The sequence below is a fragment of the Euprymna scolopes genome, chromosome 44 (genome assembly GCF_053919585.1).
Source record: "Euprymna scolopes isolate OS-2025 chromosome 44, ASM5391958v1, whole genome shotgun sequence".
Lineage (NCBI taxonomy): Eukaryota > Metazoa > Mollusca > Cephalopoda > Sepiida > Sepiolidae > Euprymna > Euprymna scolopes.
The window spans coordinates 56068499-56089804 of NC_136525.1; the positions used below are offsets into that span (position 1 = coordinate 56068499).

A 21306-nucleotide genomic window follows, 5' to 3' on the forward strand; every position below is an offset into this window, starting at 1 on the left:
ATTTTGACATACTCTTTATATAGAAAACAGAAGAAAGATCCAAGGACAATTATTTGAATTATCTAAATTTGCTGACTATTTTTTAAATAATTCATAATAAATTATGTTTACTGTTATTTCGAATTTTATCGTCCTATCTTTGTGTAATAGTTTGATCGATGCTTATAATATCGAAAAAAAAAAAAAAAAAAAAAAAATAGAGAAAAAGAAAAAGATAACTTACTAAAAACCTATCTTAAACTAACATTGCTTGCTAAAATTTTACCGACAGGCAAAAATGAAAAGCGAAAAGGCAGGTAGAGGTTGGCAGGCTTGCTCGCTCGCTTTATCTTTTATTAAAGCCACACACATTTATATATATATATATATATATATATATATATATATATATATATATATTAATGTAAACAAATTTACATAGTTACAACACTGGACATACTAATGTTTTGGACAAATGGTCGGTTAAAACCACAAGTCCTCGTTAGGCGACTTAATAAATGGTCCTCAAACCATCTATCTAAAACATTAGCATATCCAGTGTTGCAACCATGTAAATTTGTTTACATTAAAAAAATATATCTTGCTCTTCTTTTATTGAGCACTCTTAATAACCTTGTTAAATTCATTAGTTATCACTCTTAAATATCTTTAACCTGGCATATTTTAATTCAATGATTGTTTTCATCTTTTCGACCTTAAGAGGAACTGACTTTATTTTCATAAACAAAATCGAAAGTTACCCCCCCCCACCAGGCTCAGGTGAATTGATTTCTTCTTTCTTTTGATTTCATTATGGCCTTGTTTAAAACGGATAAATAAATTGGTATCCAAATTACGAGTACCAAAACGTTCAAGTTTATTTATACAAATGTGAAATTTCTAGTCTTGTATTCGAATAAACTTTATACCGTCTCTGAAATGATCGTACATTATTCCAGGTTCTTATTGATTTCTTTGGACATATGTAAATGATCTCATATTAATTTCATTTACACCGCATTCGATTTTAATCTAGATTAGCTCTAAAGAGTTTAACTCCGCTCTATTGAGCTATATATATATATATATATATATATATATATATATATATATGTGCAGCATTTTGGACAACTAATTTATTTCATATGCTTTATTTTATCTACGTTATACAGTAGAATTCTGGGATACATTTTTTTAGGTTACGATGTGGAATATGTCTTCCGACCCCTGGTTACGGTATCTACCCTGCCTTACGGTATTATTTATATTATTTGATTATATACTGTACTGTATTTTTTAATGCTGTATCCCGGGGTTCTACTGTAGTGTTAGATATATAATTACTTAATCTTTCTTGTTCTGGCTTCTGACCATTATGATTTAATGTTTTAATTTGCTTGAAAATATTTTAATTCATATTTTTCTGTTTAAAATATGCTTTCTCTTGATCAAATTCAAGATGTCTTAAAAGTTTCAACGAATTTTTTTTTTCATCAAATTAAAATAATTGGGGGGAGAAAAACTTAATATTCAAAACAGACTCCAGCTGCTTTTCAAATTCGTTTGCTAATATACAAAGATGTAGGGGAGGATGCCACTTCTTCACCTGAATTACTCCATTTATCTTTGATCCTCATCTTATAATGCTGAGCGTTTTGATTCTCATCTTATAATGCTGAGCGTTTTGCAAAGAGAAATCAAGAAACATTTTTTTTTTTTTTCTTTGGTTCAACGTAAACCAAGGATTGAACCTGGGTTTCTTGAGCCATTAGCGGACACTTATCATTATGTCAATAGGCTGGAATAATATATAAATTATTCCTAGTGAAATAGGATTTCTTGGCTCAGAGTCAGAGCTGGGCAAACAGTTTTGGCCTCTAAATCTCCATACACTAAACACCCATGATCTTTGCGGCTCCAATAAAAACTCTTCTGCCTACTTCTGGGGTTATGAAAAGGGTGATTTAAAGCACGGAGAGGAAACCACTTCTTCATGCCGATGTCTGAAATCCGAAAAGAATGCAGGAATGGCTGCAAAGCATTGTGGGAGCAAAGGTTATGCAGGCAAGATCGAGGCAAGTGGACTTAATGTAAAGGGAGATAATCGAGGTTACAGCTATGCTGTGCCAACAGCTACAGGCAAAAAGACTTTTTTTTTTTTTTTTTTTTTAATTATTATTTTATTTTTAGTAAAAATTTTGGTGCTGGTGCAGATTAGTGAGACTTTAAACCAACACATTTCAGATGAAAACGTACTTACCTATAATGTTGAAATTAATACAAATTTTAAAAATTACAAAAAAACTGATCCAGTATAAAAATAATATTATGATAGCACGTGTGTTATTTTCTGTGTCACACTTACATCTGGGTCGTTTAATTGTTATGTACTTCTTTTTCTTGTCATAAATAATTTTACCAGGAATTCTTCATAAGTTTTGGTTATAACTGATGGCACTCCAGTAATCTATTTTTTTTTAATAAATAATTTTATCAAAAATTCTTCATAAGTTTTGGTTATGGCTGAAGGAACTCAAGTTTATATATATATATATATATATATATATAATTTTCATAAGTTTTTATTTTGGTTTCAATTCAAGCTTGCACCCAAGTCATATAAATATATTTTTTTATTTTTGAAATCACAACTTTACAATATATAAAAATAGATAGAACATTATAACAATATATACGAAATCTGCAAAAATTAAAATATATTTAAGCATACTTTACGACTGGGCTTTGCTGGTATTTGTGCTAACCGAGATAAATACTTTTGCAGTTTTAGCAAAAAATCTACAATAATATAAGAACACCCCCATTTACACTGAACATCTACAGAATGCCAACTTCAATATATTACATTACATATGAATGAGCCCCCCTGTGGAATTTCCACAGGTCCCGCTTGTAAAAATAAAATCTATATTCCTTGTATTGATTGGAGTTATTTGTGCAGCGTTTTGGTCGGATTGACTTTCAACCGTCATCAGACATATTAGTTTTTATTTGGAAAAGGAAAGAGAAAAGTTACTGGCTCCGTAGATATTTTTGTATTCTTAGAGTTAGTCTCTGTTTTCTGGCTGTGGTTTCGTATACGTGAAAAAGTTGGTCGATAATGCGAGGCAACTCTAATAAAGATCAACAGGGGATTAGTTTCCTTCTATCGCCGAAATTTTAAGGATGTACAATTTTTGTTTTTCCTAAAATTAGAGGCTCCCAAATGCTATTAATTTCTAAGCTTCGTCTGCTTCGTAACTTTTGTCTTTTTAGCATCTGTGCTGCTTCTTTGAGTCGCCTGACTCTCCATCTTGCATCCGTATAAATTATTTCGACCTCATTCCACAAAGGGAAATGTGTTCTGTTTTCTTTTCATATGTAATTAGTGGGATTATGACAAGAGCATATTCTTTTCCTTATTTTGACTCTCGAGTATATATCAGTTAATATCTTATATATTTTTTTTAGATAGAGTGATATGGTTCTTGATTGATCAACTGTGTCTAATTTTTTTTTTTTTTTTTAATTACATTTTCACCCCAAACAAGGCACATTGCCACTCAGGTATAGGGGGCTACTATCAGGGTCAGCAACTACGGGGGCACTATGTAGGGATTTGGGCAGCAAGATGTCGGTTCACGTTGCACTTGAACTTCTGCATGTCAGTACAGTTAGGGAAGCATGATCCTGGAATGGAATTCCAGAGTCTAGTGGTTCTGGGGAAGAAACTACTGGAGTAGAAGGATCTTTTGCATCTAGGGATCTCTACTGTGTGGGAGTGGGATTTAGCTGCCTGTCGGGTTTGTCGAGGGTGTCTGCGTCGTGGGGGCACAAGTGTCTGCAGTTCGTCGGAGCACTCACCATTAAAATACTTGTAGAACAAGCAGAGGGATGCAACGTTTCGTCGATGGGACAGAGGCTGAAGCTTAGATGCCAGTTCAGGGCCTATCAGATTGGCGACTCTTTTTTGAACCTTGTCTAGGAGCGAGAGACTAGTAGTAGACGCACCAGCCCAGATGTGACAACAATACTCCATACATGGGCGAATGGTGGTCTTATAGAGATACAGAATACTTTCAGGTGTCAGTAGTTTTCTAGCACGGTAGAGAGAGCCTACCTTTTTTGCAGCGGCCCTGGCAATGTTTTCAATATAATTGTTCCAGCTCATGTTTCCTGTGAACGTTAGGCCAAGCAGTTTGAAAGATGTACTCTCAGACAGGGAGTCACTGGCCATTGCTATTGGTGGCAGAGAAGGTTTCTTATTGTGTCGGATATATACATGAGAGTCAAAATAATGATAAGAATCTACTCTTGTCATAGCCCTAGTGATCAGCTAGTCCTGACTAAATAGTATAATAATACAATAAGCAATCAACCCTCATTTAAAAAAAATTCAGAACTTTAAAAATAAAATCTTTCGAGTTTATCGATTTATAGTTTTATCACATTTTAATGTTAAAGTGTTTACAAGATTCAGGGGAAGGTAACTGCAATCATATCGACTTAAAATTACAATCCATCATTTTTAAACACAAAATGTTTTGTAATTAAAAAAAATATCTACCACATCTACTGGATCATTTTTTTTTTTTTTTTAATAATTTTTGGAATTTATACTAATTTTGACATGACATGTAAGTACATAATGTTTTCACCTGAAATGCATTGGTTTAAAAACATCACTAATATGTACAGGCACCATTTTTTTAAAACTGCGAATTTGAAATGTGCAAAAAGATAAGCTTTGTTTTTTTGAAGTGTGCATAAGATTCCATAGCCACCTAAAGGAAAAAAAAAAAAAGGCAATGGCGCTATTTTTTTTTTTTTTTTTAAATAATTCTGGGAAATAAATGTCGGAGACTACCTACCAACGCTGGATAAAGACAAGGGCATCCGGGACTGTGGCCCACCTTGGAGATCTGACATATAAAAAACAATTTTTGACTGATACGTGGTTGTTGATATGTGAAAAAAAAAAAAAAAAAAAAAAAATGGACGCAAGTCATAAGGAAAGGGGAGAGTAAGGACGATCAAGGTGGAGGGGGAGAAGTGAGGATGTCGAAGATTACCACCAAGAACAAGGGGAGACAATCCGTGCTTCAAGAATATCAAGGTTAAAAAAAAAAAAAAAAAAAAAAAAAAACTTATGCATTTGCAAAATACTACCGAGCAGTTTAAAAGCAAAAGTTCTCAAACCAGTGCGGGAGGTTAAAAAATGTTTTTTTGTTTATGGTGACGTTTAGCATGGAAGGAACTAATATTAGGGATTAGTTTTAAAATTTACTTTATAAGAGCATATACCATCAGAGTAAAGCACACACACACGCACAACAAATAAATGACAAAAGTCTATATTCCAAATTTCAAGATGTTGACCATCTTACCATTTATCCCTTCAAGTATGTTTGGAAATTGTAAGATGCTCAACATCTTAAAATTTGAAACATAGACTTTTGTCATTTATTAGTTATATGCTCTGTAATTACATCAAGTTTCATACATTTAAGAATTGGTATAAATAAAAGGTGAAATGTAAGAAACATTTCCATATTATATATATATATATACTAGCAGGGGTGCCCGGCGTTGCTCGGGTGTTTGGAGGTGTATGCTGTGCAAAAAAAGCAAAAAAAAAAAAAAAAAAAAAAAAAGGTTAATTTTTTAAAACTTTGACCCCTATTATGACCCCTTAAAATTTATAGTTTCGGGCTCAAATCACTTTATTAAGTTAGATCCAGGTTCAAGGAACCTATATCTAAAATTTCAAGTGTCTAGACACAAAATTGTCGGAGGAGTTTGGTAGAGTTCTTAAAGGTCAAATCGTTAAAATTTGACCCCTTAACAGCCAAATTTCTGGCTGACACCCGTCACATCGATTTTCCCAAATCTCAGTACCCGGTATTTCAAATTTCGAGTCTATAGACTAAAAATTGACAGAGTTATTGCGTAGGGAAATGTACACAGACAGACAGACACACAGACAGACACGTTCACTTTTATAGATATAATAGATATATATATATATATATATATATATATATATATATATATATATATCAGGTGATTCATTTGTGTGCAAAGAAAGCTAACAGTGCTTGTAGTATGAGAGTACAATATTTATAATTTTATGGCTTCAAAGGTTTTGAAACTAAAACTGAATCCGAAAAAAAAAAAAAAAAAGGTTTAAAACCGATAGAACTGATTAGACCACACAAATTTTGGGCTAGGTTCAGTTTTAGTTGCAAAATCTATCTAAACTTCTGTAATATATATATATATATATATATATATATATATATATATATATATATATATATACTCGGGTTTATTTTTATTCAAAAGTAATGGACTAGTGAATTCAACGAGGTTGTTAGATAGTGCTCAATAAAAAGAGCTGATAATACTTGTTTATTGTTATATAAACATGTTTACATCCCGCTGCTACAAACAGCCACTTGTTTCAATCAAACAACAGATATCATCAGGTAGCGACTTGACTATTCAAATGTTCAATGAATATATATATATATATATATATATATATATATATATGTGTGTGTGTGCTAGCAGATGTATTCAGCGTTGCCTGCGATTAAACGTAACGTTAAATTTCTTTTAAAAAAAAAAAAAATTAAAAAATGAAGTAAAAATAGTAAAAAAAGATGAAGTTAAAAAGATGAAGTAAAAAAAAGTAAAAACGATGGAGTAAAAAAAATAAAGAAAAAAAAAAAATGAAGTAAAAAATGGAAAGAAACTGAGACATATGCATGCGAGTATGTTTTTTCTAAATAATTTACTTCTTGCAAGTAAAAAAATAAAATGCTCGAGCTGAGACCAAAACAAAAACTAAAGACAGTGAGTGAAGTACGATAACCACTAGGCTAGCTTGACATGTCTTTAAAAAGTCTTTTCAAACCTATTTATTCTTAACATGTAATCTGTCATGTGAACGATTCTTGCATGCGCAGTCGGGAAACAGTTGACAAACAGATAAAAATCTGATGATTCCAAGAACCATTTTTTTTTTTTTTTTTTTTTTTAATTTGAGCCCCCTTAACAGCCCTTTTTCTGGATGATTGTTGGTTGGTTGGTTGTTTTTGTTTTACGGCATATCAACCCTTTTCGGGTTATTTAATGCCGAATCCAAAGATTTTGAAGAAAAATTTTTTTAATAGAATATATTTGTTGTTTTCACGTCGGTTTCTATTTAACCCATAGTTGGGACCCTAACAGGTACTACCACTCCGGGTCAGAGCAATGGTAATTAAAGGGTGGCTCCACACTCCCCAAAGCCCACAAGCTGGGGCCTCACCACTGGATATAGTTTAAGGTCATATCCAGGACCGTGATGCATCAGGTCTCTAGTAATCGATTAAGCCAATTTTTGGTCTAAACATTTGAAATTTTACATAAAGGATATTCAGACATGCAGCAAGTTTTTTTAATCAGTTTTTGGGCTATAATTTGGCTGGCAAAAGGTCAAAGTTTACAGAGTTGACTTTTGCAAACCCCTCCACCAACTTTGGGTCTACACACTTGAAATTTTAGATATAGGTTACTTGGACACGAGTCAAACATTTGAAATTAATTTGAGCCCAAAACAATAAATGTTAAGGGGTCAAAATTAAGGTCAAAGTTTAAAAAAAAATTGACGTCTGCGGTCTCTACCAACTTTTCTCTATGGTAGTTAAGGAAGCCTATTATATAGAAAGGCATTACCATACATATTCACACTTTTTAATATATACATAGGCACATAAAGTTATGACCAGTACATAGGGCCAGAGCAAAGCCGGGCAGAGCTGCTAGTATATATTATATACATGTTTGTACAGCATGTGACACAAGATCAGTCCTAAAACATTTAGTTGGGGGATAGAGGGGACTCTTTATACCAAGGTATTTCGAAGCCTAATGCTTCTCATCAGAAGAGTAGAGAAGATGCTAGGTAACATAATGGGGATGCGATGTCTAGCGTGGGATTCATCAGGAACGAAATAAATCAATGAAAATATCTTATATTTGCTGCTCAGGAACAGACACCAAAATCAAATGCGATAAATAAAAACATTTATGGGAAGGACTGATAAGTGCAGGTTGTGTGGTATATCTATTGAAACAGTGTCACACATTGTTAGCGCGTGTTCTATACTTACTCAAAAAGAGTACAAACGTCGCCATGACAAAGTTTGTACAAATCTGCACTCGAGTTTGTGCCAAAAGTTTGGAATCCAACTGACGGACAAATGGTACCAACATCACCCAGAAGGAGTTCAGTAGAACCCCGGAATATAGTGGCCCTAGGATACATTTTTTTCAGGTTATGATGTGGAATACAATGTTTTGCTGGCTCCTGGTTATGGTATTTGTCTTATGGTGTTATTTATAATGTTCTTTGATAATATACTCTACTGTATTTTGTTACTAATTTTTAATGGCCTATTCCGGGGTTCTACTGTAGTGGAAAATGAGGACATTCAGATTCTAAGATAAAGGAGGAGCGTATTATATAAAGTGTAATATAAAAAGGTGTATCGGTTTCTATCATATTTTCATTGATTTATTTATTTATTTTTTTATTACATTTTCACCCCAAACAAGGCAAATTGCCACTTTGGTGTAGGGGGCTACTATCAGGGGCAACAACTACTGGGGTACTATGTAGGGATTTGGGCAGCAAGATGTCGGTTCACGTTACACTTGAACTTCTGCACGTCAGTACTGTTGGGGAAGCAGGGACCTGGAATGGAATTCCAAAGTCTAGCAGTTCTGGGGGAGAAACTACTGGAGTAGAAAGATCTTTTACATCTAGGGATCTCTACAGTGTGGGGGTGGGATTTAGCAGCCTGTCGGGTTTGTCGAGGGTGTATACGTTCCTGATGAATCCCATGCTAGACGTTGCATCCTCTAGCATCTTCTCTACTCTTCTGATAAGAAGCATTAGGTTTCGAAATACCTTAGTATAAAGAGTCCCTTCTATCCCCAACTAAATGTTTGTATACCTTTATTAAATAAATGAACCATTCTATATTCACCAATATATAGTTTTTGTGACTTCATTTTTCACTCTTATTGTTTCCTATATATATATATATATATATATATATATATATAATTGGTTGTATTATTTGGATTCATTGGACGACTGTTCGAATCTTGAGTGTGATTTATGTAACCTCCGACCTTCTTCAGGTGTATCTTGTCGAACTTGGGAATTCGACAGTTTCGAATGGAACCCTATATTTACTTCACGGGGGTAGCATGCTCTTGTTCCATCAGCCATGACTGGATAGGGGTCCTAAGTAATTCACAATTGTATTTTTTGGTCGCCCACACTGAGGAACCTTCAACCTTCAGGAAATATCACTTTTACAATTGATTTTTCCCAGTACTCTAACCACTATGCCTCGGCTCCTTGCAGACAATTCTACTACGAATTTTAGGAGCCACAAACCTATTTTTATTTCTAGTTGTAAATATCACTATTTATTACTAGTAATTATTATGTCCCTTTAGTAATTGATTGTCGCACAGCTGATTCTTCAAGTCATATTATTCTCCAACTTTCTGCTGTTTAGATTCAAGATGGGAGCAGTAGTCCAAAGAATCCAAAATAATACAAATAACCAATTCTCATCAATTCAGAAATCATTTTGTTACGTTAATATTAGTCTCGCCTAAGTCCATTCTCTTCTAATAAAACAAAAACTCAGCAAACGTCTCCTTGAGTCTTTCTTTATGAAAAGAGTTTTATTCGTCTTAGTTAAACAGATGAGACGACCGAAGGACACTATTAAAGAGAATCAGCGGTGTTAGGGCAATAAAAAACCACATATAAACACAAACATCAACATATATGTATGAAAGTTTTTCGTTTATTGATTACTCATTAATGAACACATCACCTTAAGAACAGTACTAACACTATTAGTATTAATACCAATTTATGTAATCGTAAAATAAAAAATAACTGCCCATTCGAGAAGAAATGTTCAAACGATATATAAATCAATTAATATCAACAATGAAAAAAAATGTACACGTAGTGCAGAAAATTATTTCACATGAACCCCCCCCACTTTCTCACAAAAAAAAAAAAAAACAAAAAACACTCGATTAGCTACAAGCACTACATGACCCCCCCTCCCCTCCCGTTCTCTATCTGTGTCTATATCTAAACACAGATTCCATGAACAAAGCTTCTTTCCCAGAACTCCTTCCCTTTGGAACACTGTTCCACTGGCCTGCTTCCTGGTTGAATACAACATAGTAGCCTTCAAATCCAATGTAAATAAAGTCGTCCCATAAATAAAATTCTACCCAATTTACATCAATAGGGATTACTACACTACCACCTTACATTCATCAACCCATATCCTCGAGTGGCCTTTGGGCCTTGATAAGTGGTGACTTTTGAGTAAAAAAAAAAAAAAAAAAAAAAAACCCTGATTACATTCGGAAGTGAAAAATACTACAGAAATAGTACCAATAATATACATAGAAAAAAAAAAAAAAAAAAAAAAAAAAAATGAGGTGCTGTACAAGTCATATATATATATATATATATATATATATATATTTTTAAAAACCGACACTTAAAATACAATTGCAAATTACTTAGGACTTCTATCCAGTCACGGCTGATGGAACAAGAGGATGCTACCCTCGTGAATAAAATAAAGGGTTTCATATAAAATTCTATGCAGATTCCCAGAGTCCTAAAAAGAGATCTCCAGAGTTCAACAAGATATACCTAGAGAAGGTCAGCGGTTACATTGTGCGAGACATTGCGAAAATAATACTCAAGCTGAAAACATTACCCGGCATTGTTCAATTAAACATAACGTAAATTCCTTTAAAATAAATGAAGTAAAAAAAAATGATAAATAAATAAAAAAACGGAAACTGAGACCTGTGCATGCGAGTATTGTTTTTTCTAAACACTGCTCGTAAGTTAAAAAAAAAAAAGAAAAGAAAAAGAAAATAATCGAGCAAATATTAAGACCAACCTCCAAAGACAGTGAGTCAAGTACGATAACCATTAGGCCAGCCTGACACGATCTTTAAAAAGTGTTTTCTTATTCTTAACATAACTTGAACGTTTCATGCATGTGCAATCGCGAAATAATTGACAAAAAAAAATAAAAGTCCGATAACCCTACATACTAATTTTTCAATTTGACCCCTTAGTTCATTTTTCAGAATGAAAACAGATTAAAATGTTTTCCACCTATCTGAATACCCAATATACCAAATTCAAGTCTGTAAATAAACAATTTGTTGAGTATATAGGTTGAGAAGTGTCTCCACAAATACACATACATATTCTCATTTTTACAGATATATATTAGACAAATTCTAACTGGCAGGGATTGAGCAGAAATTACAATTTTTGCTGCTTCCAATAATCCTACTCTGTCTGGAACGTGCGTGTGTGGGGTGAGGGGGAGATGAAGGATTTCCCGTTATAAAACAAGATGGCAATTTGGGGCCAGTTGTGACTAAGTGTGTTTTGCTTGCATTTCAGATTTTGGCCAACCCAGGATGGGATAGTGGAGGTGGTGCAGTACGAATGAGGTGGGAAGGGGTGATGGGGAGATTTGGCGGGGTGGGGGTCTGCTAGCCAAAGATTGTTCATTAGACACAATTAGAGAGGACATTAATGTCAAAACAGTGACAAGGAATAATAGCATCGCATTCCACAACACAATGACATTCAAACCAACACACTCCCCACCACGAACACCCTTGACAAAACACCAGAGATTCTTAGATTTCAGGAAATTATATATATATATATATATATATATATATATATATATATATATATATATATATATAAAATAAAAGTTGCAATAAGTTTACCAAGGTAATCAAAATGGTAAACTTAAAATATATTATAAATATTAAAGAGTTAATATTTACAAGTAAAGTAATCTCAACCAGATGTAAAAGCTCAATAAAACCGAAAAGGAAATAGAGCTTATAATATGAAATTCATGTGAAATCTTTTTATCACTTTTTCTTTTACCTCCTATTCCCCTTACCTCACCCCTTTTTTAACCAAGTAAGATCTGTGACTTACTTGTAGTTTCATTAAATATTTTTATATGCAAAATCCAATCCCGCATTTTGCTAATTCCTGCCCTCTGATGAGGAGAGTATTTCTTCGAAACTCCGCGGATTAAGGACTATCCACTTATCTTGTGCTTCTTTTTTTAAAATTAAATATGTTATTAACTCTTTTTCAAGATGTCTTTTAACATATTTTATTAATCATTTGTTCATATATATATATATATACACACACACACACACACACACATATACATACACACACGTGTGTGTGTGTGTGTGTTCGACTTCACATTTAGTGTAGCAGCTAATGAAAAAGGAGCCTTTGGGTCGCCTTTGACTATGGCTCACCACTTTATCTTTTTATTAAGGCACCTTAAGCTTAAGAATCAAATTTTAGACATTTTCTAAAATCAAACTCTTGTAATGAATTTTGATCGAATTAAAAAAAAAAAATTCTAGCCAGCAGCACATACTCTAGGTAGGTTGAACTGGTTTCTTCCAAAAAAAGTAAGTCTCAAGGGAATACCAAATTCACACGTGGTTTCCAATTACATATATATTCCAACTGAAAGACAGCTGGTTGTCCTCGAAGAGGTCAATCAGTTTAAATACTTTGGATCCATTATCACTTCGACAGGCCATGGCAAAGAAGATATTCACAACCGTCTCAGCAATACACGTCTTGCCTTCTGTTGACTGTCATTGTGGCTCTGGTCTCGAAAGGAGATAAAGCTGAGCACAAAGATCAGGATCTACCAGGCCTCAGTCCGCACTATTCTGCTTTATGGCTGTAAAACCTGGCCTATGCGTGCAAGCGACCATCGCAAGCTAGAGGTATTCGACCATCACTGCCTACGCTGCATCCTACATGTCTGCTGGCAACAATTTATCTCCAGCAACATGGCCCGAGCACCCTGCAAGATAGGCTCTCTTCAACTCTCCCTCCTTGCCAGGCGCCTTCGCTGGTTCCTCCTTGCGCTTCGCCGAAACCCAGATGACCTCATTCGTGAAGCCATCGACCCAACACCACTAACAGACTGGAAGAAACGCCGCAGTGGTCAACTCAAGACCTGGCTCAGGATGGTGAAACAGAATACTGAAATGATCCTTGACCCCCGGCTGTATGGGTTCCGCGATGGAACCACGAATGGCTTATGCTTGTAGTGGAAACAGACTGACTGCCGCGCCTGGTCAGCCGTACTACAAAATGCAGTGAATTTGTTGGATGGAGCTGGCCCAACCAATCCAGGGTAAACGCCGCAAAAATTAACCAACCAAACAACCAACCTGATAACGACGTTAGGTTTTTGCAGAATTTGCAGGTAGGTGTCGACATCTTTCTACATACAATGCCTGATATTCGCAAATGGTCACCTATCTGGTACTGACCAGGTTTAACGTTGCTTAACTTTGGTGATCTAATGAGAACCAGTGTATCAACATGATTATGTCGTAAATAAGTATTCTAGACATAAGACTTAGTAGTATTATATGTGGAGTTTCATTTCCATGAAAGAAACAGCTCTTGCTTCCCCTCTTTTGTCTTCACTAGCCTTGGGTGCCTGAAGGTGTGCGTTGAGAAAAAAAAAAAAAAAAAAAAATGCGGTCAATTTTTTTTTTACTTTGACCCCTATTATGACCCCTTAAAATTTGTTTTGGGTTCAAATCAAGTTATTAAGTTAGATCCATGTCCAAGGAACCGATATCTAAAATTTCAAGTGTTTAGACCCAAAAATTGTCGGAGGAGTTTGGTAGAGTTCTCAAAGGTCAAATTGTTGAGCTTTGACCCCTTAACAGCCAAATTTATGGCCGAAAACCGATTACATAGATTTTCCCAAATCTCAGTACTCTGTATATCAAATTTCGAGTCTGTAGACTAAAAATTGACAGAGTTATTGCGTAGGGAAATGTAGACACACAGACACGGTGACTTTTGTAGATATATAGATAGCTTGGAATCTGTAATTGTATTAGGGAATTTAGTACAGAATCGACAATTGTATCGGAATCGGGAAAATATTGGAATCGTTCTATCACTACTCCTTACATCAAGTGGCCACATGCCTTGTCTGGAATGATTTCCATTAAAAAAAAAAAAAAAAAAAAAAAGTGATGCAAAACTTTTCTCTTGTGGGGGACACTAATTTTATCAATCCTCATCACATCCGGTTTTATTCTTCTAATGTATGTGTACATAACTATCAAGAATGAATTATGCATTAAGCTCCCAGTTGTCCGATTTCCTCTTTGTTAGATTTTGAAGAGACTTGGGAAGAGGGAAGGGGTAGAAGGAAGGAGAAGGAAAGAGGGAAGGGTCATGTGAATCTGTTCCTTCAAACGATGATTCATTCATTCTTCAACAAAGTGACATTCAACATAAAATTCCTATATTTATCCCCAGGGGTAAAAAAAAGGGGTGGATACAGACACTAAAGGAATATTATCAGAGAGAGAGAGAGAGAGAGAGAGAGAGAGAGAGAGAGAGAGAGAGAGAGAGACACACACACACACACACACAGCGGGCCTGTGGGTTGTCAAGTTAGTTGAGGGTGAAGTTTGCCTGTATATCAAAACAAAGAGGAAGGCTTTTGAAATACAAAGGTGGGTGGTGGTGGGGGCAGGAAGTATAAAGTAATTGGCTAAGAAACAAGGTCATTCTTATACAAGGCCTGGCAAACGTGCTGACATATGGTGACTAAAGTTTCTACATAATAATTATTGAGAAAGGTTAGTGCTCGTGCAGAATAAAAACCGTGCTATCGTTGGAATAGTCCAGGCGATTTTTGGAAAGTGTCAAATGAAAGTGTTGGAATCGGAAAATTGTAACTTTTAGAAAGGTATCGGAATCGGTAAATTTTGTACCTATTTTTCGATGCCCCCCCCCAAAAAAAAAACCAGTTCCTTTAATTATCTTTTTTATTTGATTTTAATTAAAACAAAATCTTCCACTGCAAGTAGTAATAATACAATAAATATTGATTTTAAACTAAAATTTATCGATCATCGCGAGCACAAGAGTAGTTTTATATTCGAGAAAATGTATGCAAGTTTAACATATATTTTTACAGTAACTGGGGGAAAATAACTTTATAGTTAAATAGAGATTTATCAAAAATCAGAATCGGTAATTTATCGGAATCGGGAAAAATATTGGAATCATCGCATCACTATTGTAAATGCTTTCAATGAAAAATATATACTTTTCTTAGTACGAAGCTAATTAAATGAAAAATTAATTGAAAAATCAAAGCAATATTCTTGAATAATAATTGCCCAATTTTTATGAATTGTTAAGAAAATATTTGAAGATATAAAGAACTTGAAGCATATTGTTTTTTTCTTCAAAATTACTGCGTCCGGCATTAATTCAAAAAGGGTTGATATGCCATAAAACAAAACAACCAAAGCAAACCAAAAATCACATAAATTGATCAAACAGTTTTATCTAAAAATAAAAAATAAAATAAAATTTCATGGCTGAACATTGATCTCTCGATGCCATTTTGCAAGGACCATATAGTAGAGAGGTACACCGGCAAATGAGGAATAGCAGGAAGTGGCCAGTCTTGGGTGATATGCTTTTTTAACTCAAGTTAAATGCGTGTATAATTGGTTAATAAATATTTTGGTACTTCTGCAGTATAGCTACTTTGCTATCGTTGGAATCGTCTGAGTGGTTTCCAAAAAGAAACACTGGAAGGTGCCAAACAAAAGTTTTGTGACTTTTTTTTTTTTCATGCAAACGCTGGCCAAATTTTTAAATGAAAAATATTATTTCTGTCAGTATGAAACTAATTCAATGAAAAATTAATTAAAAAATGAAAACAATATTCTTGAATAATTATTACACAATTTTTAAAGAAGACCGAAGTAATGTACCAGCCTGCTTCTTGAAAAAAAAAACAAAAACATGTTGAGCCTCAGATCTCAAAATAGACTTCGTGGCTTAGTGAAGGATGGCCTTTTCTCTTCCCTGCAACCTCTCTAAGAGACGTTGCGAGCATGTTTTTGTTTTATCGTTATTGCTATGGCAACTGCTCGTCTGAGCTCCAATCTCGGGTCCCCTCCCTCGCCAATCTTTCACGATAAACACCCATCTAGCTGAAACCACTGTCAATAATTTTCCCCACTCTTTATCTGTGCCTAAAGGCAAACGTAGATTCCATGAACAAAGCTTCTTTCTTAGAACTGCACGCCTGTGGAACTCTCTACCGCTTGCCTGTTTCCCACCTGACTACAACTTGGATGTCTTCAAGTCCAACATAAACAAATTCCTGATGATCCCCCCCCCAAGTAAGACACTTTATCAAATTTCCAATACTAACGATTACTATGACACTATCCCATTGATTACTGTACATGCAATAACCCTTAGCCCCGAGTGGCTTCCAGGCCTTGATAAATGGTGACCGCCATGTAAAAAAAAAAAAAAAAAAAAAAAAATGATCTCAATTTGTGGAACCAACCTAAAAAACTGGACATTCACTTACTTGGTCAGTATTCTGTCAAGGGTAGTACACATAGACAGTGAAGTCGTTTGCAGGATGGACAAGGCTAGTGCTGCCTTTGGACATCTTAGAACTACTGTGGGGGAACATAGAGGAATTCATCTGCAGATGGAACTTTAAGTATACTGAGCTGCGAGTTAAGTCTGCAAATAAATTTCTCATCTATGCTTGCGAAACTTGGACTGTACATGCAAGACATATCAAGAAACTTAACCATTTCCATATGACCTGCGTCCGTAGATTGTTAAAAATCAAGTAGCAAGACAAGAACTCTGTTCCGTCTGCCTGCTTCCCACCGGACTACAACTTGGATGTGTTCAAGTCCAATGTTAACAAATTCCTAATGAACCGCCCCCCTTAAGTAAACACTTTGTCAAATCTCCACACTAACGTAATGTACTTGCAATAACCCTTATCCCTGAGTGGCTTCTGGGCCTTGATAAGTGGTGATCACTGTGTAAAAAAAAAAAAAAAAAGATACCAGACCCAGAGGTTTTAGCCTGGCCAAACCTTCTGTCAATACACACCATGTTACAGCAGTGCCAGGTATGTTGGGCAGGTCATATATGCCACAGGACTGATTCAAGGCTCCCAAAATAGCTCCTTTATGGTGAACTGTTCAAAAGAAAAAGACCCACAGGAAGATAGCAGAAACGGTTCAAAGACAATCTGCAGGTCTCCCTCAAAAAAATTTGGTTTGTATTCTAACGCATGGGGAAAACTAACCCAAGACAGATGTTCCTGGCATGCCGCAACTCTCAAAGGGGCTACAAATGCTAAATCTGCACGCAATGAAGAACACAAGAGAAAATGTGACATTAGAAAAGACAGAGCAATCAACATCTCTGATACAGAATTATCCCACCTGTATCCAACATGCAGGAAATATTTCAGAGCTCAAATCGGTCTAACAAGCCATCTTTGCACTCACAAAACAATTGCATGATCACGATCATCTTTGCAAGCGATGGACGAACATCGGCACACAATTTTTACAAAGTCTTGCGAATTTGTTGTCTAGATCAGCATTGTCAAGAGGAGGAGTCTGAGGGGGGAGGCGGTCTAGTTGGTATGTAGGAAATGCAGTGATGTTCTTGGTGACACCGGAATTGTTTTTTTTTTTTTTTTTTTGTTACACAGAAAATATAATGAATAACTACCACAACTAAGTTTTCATCAATCTTAATTGTTTTTTTTTATTTTTTTTACTCATGTTCACCCCTTACAAAGCATATCACCACTTGGACGTAAGGGGCTACTATTTGGGGCCATGTCTAGGAAAAATTAACAAGATATTTGTTTATTTAACATTTAAATTTCTGCATATCAGTACAGCCAGGGAAGCAGGCAGCAGGAAGGGAATTCCAAAGTCTAGCTGCTCGAGAGAAGAAACTATTAGAATAGAAAGCTTTCTGGCATTTAGGGACAACAACAGTGAAGGAGTGAGATCTTATTGCTAAGCGGGTTTGTCGGGGATTTGTACGTCGAGGGGGTACAAGTAGAATGACTTCATCAGAACACATTCCATTAAACTATTTGTAAAACAGGCACAGTGATTCAACATTGCGGCGATGAGACAGGGGCTGGAGCTTGGTTGATAAAGTGGGACCGATTAGATTAACAAATCTTTTTAGGATTTGAAGAGGGAGAGACTAGTGGTAGATGCCCAGCCCAGATGTGGCAACAATATGCCATGCATGGGTGAATGGTGGCCTTTTAGAGGTACAGGATACTCTCAGGCGTGAGTAGTCTTCTAGCTTGATAGAAGGAACCCACTGTCTTTGCAGCAGCCTTTGCAATATCCTCTATGTATTTGTTCCAGTTCATATTACTCGCAAATGTTAGGCCGAGGAGTTTGACGGTAGAATTCTCAAGTAGGGTGCTATTTGTCATGGATATAGGGGGTTGGAGAGGCGCCTTGTAATTGTTAAAGGAGAGCAGCTTAGTTTTACTAGCATTAAATGTTACCATTCATTTACTGTAATAAGCTTATCCTAAAACTCATTTTTTGCATTTTGGTACATAAACATTGCTATGGAAATTTTCTCACCATCGACTTCGTTAGTATGCTTTGCTCACATACATGATTAATTTCAATCACTTTATCGATCTCTCTGCAATAAAGATTTCCAACACTACTTGTTATCTTATTATTTCCAATACAACTTATATTTTGCAATTTTTTCCGCTGTCACACCAACGAGTTTCTTAGACACAACCTCAGTCAACGCACATTTTCTCTCGTGAAACTCAATCTCCCCCCCCCCCCGCGCAAGATTTTAATATTTTAAACTACAAAGCCTGAAATGAAACAGATTTTCTTTGAGAATCATTTTTTTTTGTTTCTCCATGTTGATTTCTATAACCTGGATATCTTTCTTAACGTCGACTCGGTGAGATGATGGGGATCAGTGCTTTTGTCAAGATACCAACTCTAGTTGATTATCTACTGAGCACTTCGCCTACCCTTATGAGGCTTTGAAGGAAATAGAGCCAGAGGGAAGCAGGACCAGAGATTTACAAAGAGAGAGAAAGAGAGAGAGAAGCAGAGAGAGAGAGAGAGAGGCAGAGAGAGAGAGAAAGGGAGGCTGAGAGAAACAGAGAGAGGCAGAGAGAGAGAGGGAGGCAGAGAGAGAGAGGCAGTGCGAGAGAGAGAGGGAGAGAGAGAGAGAGAGGCAGTGTGAGAGAGAGAGGGAGAGAGGAAGGCAGTGCGAGAGAGAGAGAGAGAGGGAGAGAGAAGGAGGCAGAGAGAGAGAGAGAGAGGCAGTGCGAGAGAGAAGCAGTGCGAGAGAGAGGGAGAGAGGAAGGCAGTGCGAGAGAGAGGGAGAGAGGAAGGCAGTGCGAGAGAGAGAGAGAGAGGGAGGCAGTGCGAGAGAGAGAGAGAGAGAGAGGGAGGCAGAGAGAGAGAGAGAGAGAGAGAGAGAAGGAGGCAGAGAGAGAGAGAGAGAGAGAAGGAGGCAGAGAGAGAGAGAGAGAGAGAGATGAAAAATCACGGAAGATTAGTAAGTGTAATATTCCGCAGACCATAACGTAACTAATCCACCCATGAAAGAGATCGCATAGAGTTGCGTCCCCCTTTCTTCATTCATCTGAAATACATAATTTGTTTTAACAACATTACAAGGTCAAAAACGCAAAGATTGCAACCAACACAGCTTTTCGTTTGATGCCAAAATCGTCCGAGACAGCATTGTTATTAAAAAGATATTTTTGTTTTTTATATTTAAACGTTGCTTTTGTCCAGCAAAATATCCCATAATAATTTTATCTATGCAAATTTACTTAAAAAAAGGGGGGGGGGTTAACATCAAAGGGATCCGTTTAATGTGATGGAAACTTTTGATTCGACTCAGTAGAAAGAAAGCAACAAGACGAAGCCATTTTTAATATAAGGCCATTTTATCAGCACGTTTTGCGATAAAAAAAAAAATTTTTTTTTTAAATTAGCACACAAGAAAATGCTATTTCAAATCTTAGAACGATAGACAAAAATCTAATTTCTTTTGCATTTTTGGTAGTCCGTCGTGCTATTTCAAAACTTTGGTACGACAGACCAAAGAAAATGCTATTTCAAAACTTTGGTACAACAGACCAAAGAAAATGCTATTTATTTCAAAACTTTAATATGACAGACCAAAGAAAATGCTATTTCAAAACTTTAGTACGAGAGATCAAAGAAAATCCTATTTCAAACCGTAGCATGGCAGACCAAGGAAAACGCCATTTAATTGTTTAACATCACAAACCACACACGATGCTATTATTTCTTTAGAATGACAGACTATCAAAAACTGCTACTTCAAAACTTTAGTATGACAGAATAAAGGAAATGCTATTTGACAGACCAAAGAATAGGTTATTTAAACTTTAGCACAAAGAAAAAACATTACGAATGTTCTTTCAAACTAACATGCCAGTGTAAATCCAAGCATGAAAAACTAACCAACCTTCTGAAATAAAATGCTAAATTTACTAATTACTAGGGTTGTGACAACAGAATGTTCTTTTCATTCTTTTGACTCTCAAACATATATCCGACACAGTTAGACACAGGCAATCACCCGAGAACCACATCCATCTATATAAAAACATAAGATATTAACGGATATATACTCAAGAGTCAAAACAATGAAAACAATATGCTGTCACAGCTCTACTAATTACTCCTCTCAAAGGATTCCAATAATATATCTGTCGTGCTATTTCAGAATTTTAGTATGACAGACCAAAGAAAATGCTATTTCAAATTTTAGCACGGCAGACCAAACAACACATCATTTAATTCTTGAGCATTACAAACCAAAGACGATGTCATTTATTTCTTTAGAATGACAGACCATCAAAAATGCTATTTCAAAACTTTAGCATGGAGAACGACACAAAGATGATAGCGTGACAGACGACACAAAGATGATAGCGTGACAGACGACACAAAGATGATAGCGTGACAGACGACACGAAGATGATAGCGTGACAGACGACACGAAGATGATAGCGTGACAGACGACACGAAGATGATAGCGGGATAGACGACACAAAGATGATGGGGGTTGGGATGAAGATACCAGGGGAAGGGGGATGAAGATGAGGCGGGGGTCAAAGATGGCTAGGGGGGACACTAATATGATGGGGACGATATGAAGATGATTATCACATAAGGAAGAGAACGATCACATAAGAGGGAGGACGATCATAAAGAGGAGGCTGACTATCATATGATGATGATTGTCACATAATG

General features: G+C 35.7%; 1 protein-coding gene across 31 annotated transcripts in view; it reads right to left on the reverse strand.

Annotated features, from left to right (window-relative positions):
* LOC145268857 (retinoic acid receptor RXR-like) overlaps positions 1 to 21306 on the reverse strand; it is a 647258-nt gene that overhangs the window by 68337 nt on the left and 557615 nt on the right. For 12 of the 31 annotated variants that reach the window (XM_080124541.1, XM_080124546.1, XM_080124539.1 and 9 more), the window contains one exon: positions 4851 to 4901. The exons of the other annotated variants lie outside the window; for them this stretch is intronic. In XM_080124541.1, coding sequence (XP_079980667.1) covers positions 4851 to 4901 — 51 coding nt within the window. The remainder of the gene's footprint in view (positions 1 to 4850; positions 4902 to 21306) is intronic. 31 annotated transcript variants of the gene reach the window in all.